The sequence below is a fragment of the Hesperophylax consimilis genome, chromosome 28, assembly GCF_061612785.1.
Source record: "Hesperophylax consimilis isolate HC1 chromosome 28, BYU_Hcon_1.0, whole genome shotgun sequence".
NCBI classification, from domain to species: Eukaryota; Metazoa; Arthropoda; class Insecta; order Trichoptera; family Limnephilidae; genus Hesperophylax; species Hesperophylax consimilis.
In genome coordinates this window covers 13,734,076-13,747,209 of record NC_142863.1, presented here as the reverse complement: position 1 = coordinate 13,747,209, position 13,134 = coordinate 13,734,076, and the positions used below count along the sequence as shown (strand labels likewise).

General features: G+C 33.5%; 1 protein-coding gene across 1 annotated transcript in view; it reads right to left on the bottom strand.

The window, feature by feature from the left end:
• Positions 1-13,134, bottom strand: part of yl (Putative vitellogenin receptor yl) — a 77,537-nt gene that overhangs the window by 479 nt on the left and 63,924 nt on the right. Inside the window, exons 29-33 of the mRNA XM_089648973.1 lie at positions 7,634-8,021; positions 5,142-5,720; positions 3,108-3,307; positions 1,857-1,943; positions 719-793 (exon numbers count right to left, since the gene is read on the bottom strand). Of these exons, the coding sequence (XP_089505099.1) occupies positions 760-793; positions 1,857-1,943; positions 3,108-3,307; positions 5,142-5,720; positions 7,634-8,021 (1,288 nt within the window). The 3' untranslated portion in view covers positions 719-759. The remainder of the gene's footprint in view (positions 1-718; positions 794-1,856; positions 1,944-3,107; positions 3,308-5,141; positions 5,721-7,633; positions 8,022-13,134) is intronic.

The following is a 13,134-nucleotide window of genomic DNA, read 5'->3' as shown; positions in this document are numbered from 1 at the left end:
ACACGCTTCAACAACGCATTGAAATTATTAAAATTCACTTGAGTGAATCAAATGCAAATCATCTTGAGTGATGAGGCCCATTTCCACCTCGGTGGCTTCGTCGACAAGCAAAATTGTCGCATCTGGGGCTCGGAAAACCCAAGAGTTATTGTTGAAAAGCCTCTTTATCCTCAACTTGTGACTGTTTGGTGCGGTTTATGGTCTGGTGGAGTCATTGGACCTTACTTTATCGAAAATAAGGCTGGAGCAACAGTTACGGTGAATGGATTGCGCTATCGAGAGATGATTAATGATTTTTTATGGCCGGAATTGGATGGTATTGATCTGGAAAACGTTTAATTTCAACAAGACGGAGCTACGTGCCACACAAGCAACAAAACCATTGATCTTTTACAATTGAATATCAAAATATTACCTCTAATTGGAAAATCCTGTATAATATACTATAATACGGAACTAAAAACTTATTTTTATATCACAAAATCTAATGTTCCAAGATTTGCAAACTTTCAGTATCAGTTTTCTCAATATTGTGATTAATGGAGATAAAATATTTAAACTCTTAGACATTGATATAATATATTAGGCATTTTAAAACATGTACATATATGATTAATAAATAGCTTATGATGGTCGATAAAATAACTATGTATCGGTGTTTAGCAATGATTTAAAAAAAATAAAATTAAATCCATGCAAAAATCAGATTCCAAATTACTTGTGTAGTTATTGTTACATTTATTTCCTTTGTTTTTGTTTTTATTGGTGATTTTCTACGACGCATGTTTCCAAACTGCAACATTTTAAAATTGTACACAAATTTAGACATAAACTGACAATGCATTAATAACCCAACTGTCTTGGGGCTGTGGTACTATGGCACCCCCATTTGGGGTGTGATTTAAGGCTGTGATGAGGGGAAAGGAAGGAGATGGGGAAGAGAAAGGTTGGGAAGTACCTGGTTACTCAGATCTGGTTCCTCGACTGATCAAACAACCCATTTGACCAACCGTCACTTTTGATATTGGGATAGATTGGGTAAAAAAGATCAACTGTCACATACAAACCTAATGGCAATTGCAAAAAGTTCAAAGTGATGTTAGAACCTTGTAAAATAAATGGAAGCTTTAAAAACTTGATATTAGAACTTCGTCATACAAGTATCTACGGAAATACAACACAGATGGCTCTAGAAATAAGTAAAAAAAATGGTTTTCATTTTTGATTAAAATGTCAGTTAGAACCTTTTCCAACTGAGGTATGTAATCTTTAAAAAAAAAATTAAAATTGTGCTGATCATCGATTTGTGACAATGTCAAATGTAACGGGCAGTTAAACAACTGGCCATTAAAGTTATAAATAACAAAGTATTGGATGAAAACTTGAAGAAGTAATTATTTTAATCTGTTATAACCTAACCTATTTCTTTCCTATAACTTTCCTGTAATACAAACCTAACCTAACTTAACAGTATGGAATTACAACTTGGGGACTTTCATGTAATACAAACCTAACCTAACAACAGTATGGAATCACAGCTTGGGGACTTTCCTGTGATACAAACCTAACCTAACTTAACAGTATGGAATCACAACTTGGGGACTTTCCTGTGATACAAACCTAACCTAACTTAACAGTATGGAATCACAACTTAGGGACTTTCCTGTAATACAAACCTAACCTAACTTAACAGTATGGGATTACAACTTGGGGACTTTCTTGTAATACAAACCTAACCTAACTTAACAGTATGGAATTACAACTTCGGGACTTTCCTGTAATACAAATCTAACCTAACTTAACAGTATGGAATTACAACTTAGGGACTTTCCTGTAATACATAAGTGGGAAATTACCTGAGATTTGCTGGTCCTTCTTTACTTGTCAGAAAATTACTTAGTGGGTTTCTAATGGCGCTGAATGTTGGGTTTGAGAAGTGCACCCTGAAAATAAAAACGTTTATTTTAACAATTTAACCCTATTTTGGGCAATTTTATGAGGTATTCTTCACATATCACAAACAACCGCAGAGTTTTTTTGTGAGATAAATATTCCAGGCTGACACGATATCATAATTTTATGCCACTACTTTACTCCATAATTTGAGAGTATAATACACTTGGTGAATCTACAGAATATTTGTAGTTGATGTTGTGGCATAATTTTTTTTTATTTATTTGAGCTTTCTTTTTGTGAATCAAGCCTTAAGTTGGAATATTTTAGGTCAAAGAGAACTAAGGGGTTAATATCAGCTGTTTAAAGTATTTTAAAATGCGTCGAAACATGGACTGACTCCAAGAGTTTTCTTAGCTCTTTAGTAGCCGAAAAAAATTGAAAAAAGCTTTTTTTGGATAGCTTTGTGATGTAGTTTCATCAGTTTACCGCTTTAACTACGAGTTTCCGAACACTGTATATATTTTTTAATATAATGACCATTTTATTAACACAGATTGGCTATTGTAGCTATTGGAGGGTAATCTATACCCATTTGAAAGAAAACTGATAGCACATAAGACCCTTTGGTAAAGGTTACGAATTCCGCTTCACGGTAAATATGGAATGTTTACTTTGAATTAATACTTGAATTTAGTTATATTATTACTAAAAGTTACTATAAATGTTGGGGAAAACCTTTAATAACGCCTGCTCGCGTCCCCTTTAGAGTTATATCCCAGTTTTCAAGTAGTTTGTGGGCTACGCTAGGTTTGTATAGACTGGTTTGTGATTTAATTCTAATACGATATTATGAATATAATCCAACTCTTGATATGAACATAGTCGCCGTCGGCTGCGACTATAACGGCGCCGCATACTAATTGACATATCGCGTAAGTGACTTAATAAACGAAATTAAAATTAAAAGTGCGTATTTTTCCGTCTCCCCCGACATAATAAATCATGTTTAGAATTAATAAAGCTAAATCCATTTATTTGAAAGTGAAATATTGCGTATTAAGAGTGAAGCGGAATAAGAGAAAAATAATTACCCTTTGACTCCTACAGCCCAGACAGGGTAATGAAATCGATAATCTGTTTATGAAATAAATTCATTATAATTAGAAAATCTTTAATGGTATGAAAGAAAATATATTTTAATTTGTTCTTACTGGAAGTTTGGCGCAGTTATCTTGTGTTCAAAGAATTTCATTCTGAACAGAACGAGAACGATGAAGAGAACAAAGGCCACTCCGAAGAGTACCAGCAATATGACGGCACTCTTGCCCTCCTTAGTTGCTGGCTTTGCAGGAACAGAGTTTGGGGAGTTGACGGCGATGGGAGTCACTCTGGTCTTCACTGGCGCCATATTCTGGATAAAAAAATCATGTTATTCTGACAAATAATCATAGAAAATAAATGAGGCACTGCAATTGTTCAAATTCTTTTACATGGCAACACCAAGTGCCAATTATTACACCAATATTCAAATGTAACATTGTCAGCAAGTGTCAATCAAACACATTGTTTTTTTTCTTACATTTAATGGTTCTCGTTAGCGCAATATCTAGCCCCGTTTCAGCTTTTGAACAAATTGTGATCAGCTGACAAGTATAACGGACATGTCTTTATGTTTGTCAGCTGATCACAATTTGTTCAAAAGCTGAAACGGGGCTAGAATCGTCGTTTAACGGGAACCTGCAAAAAAAAAAAAAGCGTTGATTGATACTTTGATTGTGATGTTACATTTAAGTATCGGTGAAGCAACTGACCCTCAGATAGCTAAAAGGTAAAATATTGTAACTTTAAATTAGCACTACGGTCCAGGTGCAGGTGTTTCACATTATGTACTTACACACTGTGTTTAGAAGTCTGTGGTACTTTGAAAATAAGTGTATCTGCATCTAAGGTATTATAAAATCATTTTCTAAGATATTTGAATGTTTTGTCGGTAGCCCCACATGACATGAAAAAAAACTTGACTCTGTGCTTAGATTCCCCTATTTTGATGAACGGAGTGCGGTCTTTGACTCACAGGCGTCAGGTGGGAATACTGTTCTTGTTCTACAGGTATTTCAATGAAAATTGCTCTGAAAAACTAGTGTCATCAATTTATTTTGCACCGATGCACAGCCAAGAAACGTGTCAAACACGCAACAAAAGCTTGTATACAACTGACATTTGCTACATGAGGATGGATCGTTTCTATTTTCTATGGTTCGTTCATCCATTCAACGCGTTTAATGATTTGTCGGCCTCTGTGCTTCCTCCCTCCTACAATTTGGGTTTCTGTAAGACCTATATTCACTGCTTTCATACCTCAAAAAGCTTCCATACTTCCATACAGCATCCCCATCAAAGATTTTATAATTTAAAAAAAAAAAAATTTTCACAAAAGTTGAAAAGAATGTGAGTGAAACTAACTTGGGTATCCCGTTTTAAAGTCACATTGTACATGGTTTTGTGTATCAATTATAAATTAGTTTTTTTTTTTAAGTAGATATCTTCATTTTTTAAGTAAGTTTTTATATTTTAAAATATTACACGAGGAAAAAAATAATGAATACAACAATTACCCTCAGGGCCTCCTATGCACTCTGCGCAATTAATATCAACAAATATAGGGTTTTCCAATAAGAGGTGTTATTTTGAATAACCCGCTATTTCGGTAGATGTTACTTTTGAAGCTGTCATTTTTTGACATTTGACAATTAAAAACTACGCTATTAATAAAAATGGAACAATACACGCTTCAACAACGCATTGAAATTATTAAAATTCACTTGAGTGAATCAAATGCAAATCATCTTGAGTGATGAGGCCCATTTCCACCTCGGTGGCTTCGTCAACAAGCAAAATTGTCGCATCTGGGGCTTGGAAAACCCAAGAGTTATTGTTAAAAAGCCTCTCTATCTTCAACGTGTGACTGTTTGGTGCGGTTTATGGTCCGGCGGAGTCATGGGACCTTACTTTTTCGAAAATGAGGCTGGAGCAACAGTTACCGTGAATGGATTGCTCTATTGAGAGATGATTAATGATTTTTTATGGCCGGAATTGGATGGTATTGATCTGGACAACTTTACTTTCAACAAGACGGCGCTACGTGGCACACAAGCAATGAAACCATTGATCTTTTACGATTGAATATCAAAATAACACCTCTTATTGGAAAACCCTGTACATAAAAAAAATTATAAATTTCTTACTCCTTGGTTTGTAGAATTACACTCTACTCCAGGCGCAACTGACGTTTGGTCCGAACACAAGCATTTAGGTCCCAGTGGTGCCATCACGCAAATATTTGTACAGTTGTAAATCCTGCACTCATCTCTCACATTCTTCTGTTTGCTAGACTGATCCAGTTTGAAGAAATCAGCTCCATACACATGCAGACTAGTAGCGATACATCTCTTTTCGCCAAAAACTTTGCATCGTGTCAATTTCATTGTTCCATAGGATGTGAAATATATTTCCTCTTCAAATAAATCCAATTTATACGGCTTTATGATGAATGTATTGTCTTTTAAAAGCAGTTGTCTTTGGGTAGCTTCGTAGTTTATGGTCTCTATCTTGTTTCCCTGCTGGTCAGAAAAGTAGAGCAGTTTCTTTTCATAGTCTATGGCCAGGCCGGAGCATAGAGTAAGGTTTTCAGAGACAATTTTCACAATGTGCGTTCCGTCTAGGTCAGCCTTGTAAATAGTGGAGTGAGAATGGTCTATCGGTCCCCAGGCTGTGAGAGCGTAGAACATAAGTCGGTTTAATGGGTCTAAGACGAATGCAGTCACCTAAAAAAATAATATTATTTCTATATGGTATCTTTCTAACAAGCACCACAGTATTTTGAACAAAAAATCAGTTATTTATAATTATATACCTACCAAAAGTAATAAATGGGCACAAGAAAACAATTCTTCTCACAAATTTATATATTATATTATAGAAATCTTGACTGGGCCAGAAATAATATACACTTTTTATGAGAACGCCACTAAAATTTGCATAAACCCTTTCGTATGGTACAGTTGACATTAATGGGAGATTAAAACCGAGAATTACTTACGAAAATTGGTAAGAAGCGTTGTTTTGGCTGCAAAACGGTAATGTTTATCTCGCTTTATAGGTTTTAAATAAAGCTAAGTACATAATATAAGTTTTATTGTAAGATAAAGTGAATCCTATAATTTCTATACCCGCTATATCCGATTTTTTGGCAAAATGATCTGAGTGTGACATCTTGTTCACATTTTTGCGAGCAACAAGAGAAGCCTAAAATTGAGATTCAAAACCCTCCTTATCACGACCAAAAACCATGTTAAAACTGCGAGTGAGAAACCAATCCGCTATATCATACAGAAAGTTACTATCAAAACGCGCTATATCGGATTCAACCAATCACAAGCAGTTATTTTGCCAAAATACAATATGGCCGCCGCTCTGACGCCACGCTCGTATGTCAAAATGATCTACGCGTGTGTTTCTAAACCCGCCATGTCGGCTCAGTTGACTTTCAAAAGCCTCTATATCACGAAGTGAGTATCAAAATCCGCTTTATCCATTTATTGAAATCACTTAATTATTGCTAGACATATATAGAAAAATAAATGCTTTTCGAAATTTCATTACTCCAATTCATTATATAAAAAATTGTAATGCAATTACTTATGTACGCTAGAGATGTGACAGTTTTTTGCGGTTTTCTCCAAATCAATGAAAGTTGATATAGCGGGTATAGAAATTATACGACTCAAGTATCATTAACCCTTTCGTATGGTACGGCAGATCTGCCCTATGTTCGTAGTTGTACCCGTTACATTGCATTTGAAAATATATAGAATAAGGAACTAGAGTCTATTTTTTAATTATTTTTAATTCAAAATGACATTCTAACGTAGGATGTTGCTTCGTAGAATTTGAAAAATTCATCAAATTTCAACGTTCATTTGTGAGTTCTGTGAATGTCATATTCAAGTTCTGTTTTTATACAATTGTAGGCCAGTTACTTGACAGAGCTGAAATAATAACAGAACTTGAAAAAAACTTTCACAGAAAAATTAACTTTGAAATTTGAAGAATTGTTCAAATTTTCTGAAACAACCCGTCCATAAACACTAGCTTTCTTCATTAGTCCTTAAGTATTTATAAAAAAAAGTGCCGATGGAAACTGATTGACCGCTTCGTGGCACTTTGATGACAAATGTGTCAAGTTCCTACCGAGATCTCATGGGATAAATTCCTCGTTAAGTCCATCAACATTGCAAAAGCAATATCAAATATTTGTCATGAACAGTTTCTTTTAAAAAATAAATAAATAGAAAAGAAAAAAAAAATTATTATAAGACATCTGTTTTCATATTTTGATCTAATTGCGCCATCTCTTGGGCCAGCTAATAATCAATAAAAAAAAATTAAAAATTGGTTTGACTGAGGATTGAACCTTCTTCCCCGGAGATTGGAGTCAACAACCGAGACAAATCCCAATTGGGTAGGACCGACATTTATTCCATATATTTACTGCTGTATGTCACCCAATTTCAGAGAACTGTGTATTTGTACGAGTGTATCTGCCGAGTTTCAGCTCGATCGGATGACGGGAAGTTGGTTAATTTCCTCTTCTAAGATTTGCATTCATTCATTTACGAAAACAAAATCGAAATTTAAATAGATGTATTTAAAAAAAAAAACAACATCACGAACTCACCAACTCCTTGTCTTCCACTGTCTGCAAAGAGGCGCATTTATTCCTATCGATATGGCATACAATGAATTTCTTATTATCCCCGTTGTCCACATAGTAAATATTCTCACTGAGCCAATCTAGCCTTAGAAGTATCGGCTTTCCGGGAACGTCCACAATGGTTTCTTTCCCGCTGTGGAAATTCAAGTGGTGAATTTCTGCAAGCGCTTCCACAGAGTAGAAGGCATAGTGTCGGGCAGAAAACACGTCCAGCCCGGAAATCTTTGGCGAATTCTCCTTGTGTACGAGGTGGATCGTGTTGTTGTGTGGCGTCATTCGTTTAATGTCCGTGTTTGCGGAGAACACTACCGACATGGGCTCGCCGACCGCCTTGCAAGATTTTTTGTCGTTTCTGCAATGAAAATGATGTTAGATGATGCTTGAAAATAAAAGTAAAAGAAACAAATGGATATGGAAGAAAAATAAATCTGGCAGAACAGACTGGAGGTGAATTGCGAATGAATTATCAAAATGTATCTGTAGCGATGCTACGAGATTCATCTAGAATGCTCGTCAATACAAAAAGCATTGTAACCGGAATATGTATCTCCATACAATTTTATGCGTTTATATATACATGATTATCTATTAAGACATACGTTTTGGACTGAACAAATACATATGTGCATATAAATAAATAAAATTCTTGTACTAACTTGTGTAATTATTTCGATTCCACATGTTGATGAATGTATGCATACAAATAAAATATTAAGTGTCTGATGTAGGTACTTATTGATAGTACGTTAATAATATAAATATGTAGTGGTACGCAACTACTTCATTCGAACGAAATTCTAGAAGTCTCGATTTTTCCAAACAAGCTTCTTGGATGTTCTTTTATTTATTTGTTTGGAAAATTCTACATAGCAACCAAATTGTTCCAGAAGCTTCTTCACCTTTTAAAAGCGACAGCATGAAGAAGTCAGTCAGTCATCAATCCGCCATCAGTTAACAAGGTGCTCAACGAGTGATAATCCGCGCACCTCACTTGCGTGAAGGACATTCTTCCCGGCTCTGCTCATGGACTCCATCGGGATAACATCATAGCGCTTTGGCCCAGATCGCCGTCTCTGGCCAACGCTACTTGGATTACAGCGCCCTGGTTCCAGCGTCTCTGACCAGCGCTTCATCCACTCACCATGACCACCACGAGGACACGCAGCATCCTCACTGGTCTACTCAGTTCCCGTTCAACCGCCTACAAGGTCCACCGCACCTTCGGCCTTCCCGTCAGCACTGGAGTACTGATTGCCAAGATCGCCAGTGCCTGACAGACAACGAGTCCGGTCACCAGCGCCCGGCGTCGACTCACAGACCCGCGCTTGACCTGCCATCACCGCCTGCATCCGGAGAATACTACATCTGTCCTACGCCCACTCTCATCACGGCTACCTGACTCATCAAATAAACACTCTGACCTTCACAACAACATCTTTCATTCCGTGCCTCCTCACCAGATCCCCAAAAATATATTATTTTTCCTTTTTATTTTACTTTATATTATAGAAACAAACAATAATAATAATAATAAATATTTATTATTATTTTTTATTATTTTTTGTTATATCAGATAGAAAAGAATTAGCTTTGATCCCAAAAAATATAAATATTTAAAGAAGAGTATATCAGATAACGCATTAAATAAACTGCCAGTAAGCCATAGGATATTTAGGTAAATAAATAGGATTTAAAAAAAAAATTATTTGAGGACCCCAGTAACCAAGGTAAACAACAATATTTGACATTCATTTGAAAAAAATAAAAATATATTTTTATGTTGATAACGTTTTTCTGGAATATAATATATCATAGATTCGTAATGTTGAAAGGTAGTTGAATTAGAAATTATAGATTTGTTATGTCGAAAGGTAGTTTGATTAAAATATTTAATTTGGTCACATTGAAAATTATTTATTGATTTGGTTACTGGAATGTAGTAGTAAAGATACAATCATCGCCAAGTTGTTTTGCAAAATGACAACAATGTCATTTGCAACCAACGTAGATGAACAGGGGATTATTATGTCATCTGTACAGATGAACATGGATAGTCTAAGACCCCAAAAAACAAAAGCAGGTATTCCTAGACAGCGTATGAAATGGACGAACGATGTCAATATGTTCATTGTTCGTTCATATTTTTATGTAACCAAAGTAGAAACAGATATGTTGTTATATAGGAAAAAATTACATTTACTTTTCTCACAAAATTATCCGATTGCCCAAGTAAGCGAACAAAGATTAGCAGACCAAAAGCGAGCTATTTTCAAAAATAATTTAATTTCTGTAGTCACATTAGAACAGATTAAAAGAGAAGTAGCAGATAGATTGCAAAGGGGAAATAATTTAGAACAAATTAACACAAGTAACAATGTCATATCAGATGCATTGAATGTAGATAGTTTGGATAATATTCTAGTCGAAATGTCCAATGATATTACAGTAGATTCAAATAACTTAGCCGTTATTTATAATCTTAGGGAAATCAACATTGCAAATTTAAACTTTGTTGATGAAAATGTAGTAGAATTAGCTAGCTTACTTCATAATAATATAAACAGATATATAGATGTAGAGCCAACAATTACACCAAAATTACCGAAATTGCATACGTCAAAGAAATTATCTAAATTAATTTTTGAATTAAATAACATAATTTTACCAAAAGTCATATTTGACGAAATTAGTTTTTTAGATCTTCATACAATAGTATACGCTAGTGCGATTACTGTTTGTAATAAGTTAGGAATTAAATTATCATCCTCTGACGATAGATCATAATTATAGTTATAGTAAACCAGAATGGCAGATCAGATTAGAAAGTGATGTAGTATTTTTAAGAAGTAACATAGCTAGAGTAATAGAATATAAAAATGGAAATAGAAGTAGGAAAATTTTGAGACATGTAGATGAAATTGGTAGAAAATTTGGTTATAACATTGATAGTCATAATAATGAAAATATAATCAATGATTTATTGGATTTATTAAAACAAAAATTAGGCGTAAAAGCTAGTAGATTAAAAAGATATAATTATACGTATAATAAAAAAAATAATAATAGATTATTTCAGAAAAATGAAAAAATATTTTATTCCAAACTTGACGATAAACAAAATATTATTTCGAATAATAATATTCCGTTACCATCTGAATCAGATATGCGCGATTTTTGGACTAAAATTTGGAGTAAAGATATAAAACATAACGAGTCAACTCCATGGATAGAAAATGAAGAACTCAATTTTTCAGGTATTGAACAAATGAGTTTTTCTAATATATCGGTTGAATTGTTAACCAAAATTATTAAAAATACTCATAATTGGAAAGCCACGGGTTGCGATTGGATACATAATTTTTGGTACAAACGTCTGACTACTTTACATCCTCTTTTGGCAAAAAATCTTTCAAAATTTGTCAGTCAACCTCAAAATTTTCCAAATTTTCTAACTAAGGGTATTACTTATATGTTACCCAAAAGCGAAAATATTAATAATCCTTCTCAGTACAGACCCATTACATGTTTACCGACAATATACAAAATTTTAACCTCTTGTTTAACAGATTTAATATATACTCATTTAGATGAAAAAAATATTTTATCTGAACAACAAAAAGGTTGTCGCAGAAAACATATGGGATGTAAAGAACAATTAGTTATCGATTCTGTAATTCTAAAACAGATTCAAACTCGAAAACGTAATTTACATACTTGCTATATAGACTACCAAAAGGCTTTCGATAGTGTCCCGCACTCGTGGCTGATCAAAGTATTAAAAATATATAAAATTAACCCCATTATTATTAGCTTTTTGGAAAATATTATGTCCTTTTGGAATACCAATTTACTTATCAATTTAAAAGGCAAGAAAATAGTAATACCGGGCATTTCAATTAAAAGAGGGATTTTTCAAGGAGACTCATTGAGTCCTCTTTGGTTTGGCTTAGCATTGAATCCTCTATCTAAAATGTTAATTAAAAGCAAGTTTGGAATAAAAGTTAAGGGTAATACAAGGGAGAGTAGTACAATTTCGCATTTATTATTTATGGATGATATAAAATTATTTTCGAATTCTGAACAAAATTTAGAGAAAATGATCGAGGTAGTTAAAAACTTTTCAGATGATATCAAAATGACATTTGGTTTAGATAAATGTAGAACGATCCATATAGAAAAAGGCAAAATTGTAGATGGGGACGAGAGTATATTTAGAAATTTCCAAATTACTAGTATGAAAAGGGATGAGGTTTATAAGTATTTAGGATACCCACAATCAAATAGAGTAGACCATAGTAGTATTAAAAATGATATTAGGATTAAATTTCAAACTAGGATAAGGAAAATTTTAAAATTCAATCTATCTGCTAAAAATTTAGTAAAAGCAATAAATACTTGGGCAATACCTCTATTAACGTACTCATTTGGCATAATTAAATGGTCTAATACAGATTTAGATAACTTAGAAAGATTAATTAGAACTACGCTAACAAAGTTTAATTGCCATCATCCAAATTCAGCTATAGAACGAGTTAATTTACCTAGAAATTTAGGAGGTAGAGGTATAGTCAAAATAACTTCTTTGAAACATAATCAGGTAGAAATGCTAAGAACTTTTTTCCATAGGAAAGCTCATAGCTCAGAAATGCACAAAATAATTTGCAAGGCAGATAGAAATATTACACCTTTAAATTTATACGATGAGAATGCCAACATTTTTATAAATCCCAACCAGGAATTATTAGATTCCTGGTCAAATAAAATTTTACACGCAAAACACTTCAATTATCTCAACCAAACGTATGTTGACAAAATTAAGTCAAACAAATGGTTGAGTATTGGAGAGTTGAGCGCAGAAATAGAAGGATTTATGCTTGCAATTCAGGATAGAGTCATTAATACTAAAAATTATAGAAAGCATATAATCAAAGATACAAATCAAATTGATGATTTGTGTAGAAAATGTTTGGCTTTTCCGGAAACTATAGAACATATTATATCGGGATGTTCTATATTAGCACCGTCCGAGTATACATTTAGGCACAATCAAGTTTTAAAAATAATTCACCAAAATTTGGTAATTAAACATAACTTGATTGACTGCCGTAATGTAGTACCATATTATGAATACGAACCAAATTCATTTTTAGAAAACGAATTTTATAAAATATATTATGATAAAACTATACTAACAGACCGAGCGATTAGTCATAATAGACCCGATATAGTTTTACATGACAAAATTAAAAAAATAACTTATATCATTGGTGTTGCTATTCCAAATTCCTGTAATATTCAAAAATCTGTTAGTGAAAAAATAAGAAAACACACAGATTTAGGAAATGAAATAAAAAGAATTTGGCATTCTCAGACTATAAAAATATTACCATTCGTTATTTCGGCTACTGGCATTATACCTAGCTCTCTAATTAAAAATTTAGGCGTATTAGATCTATCAAAAAATT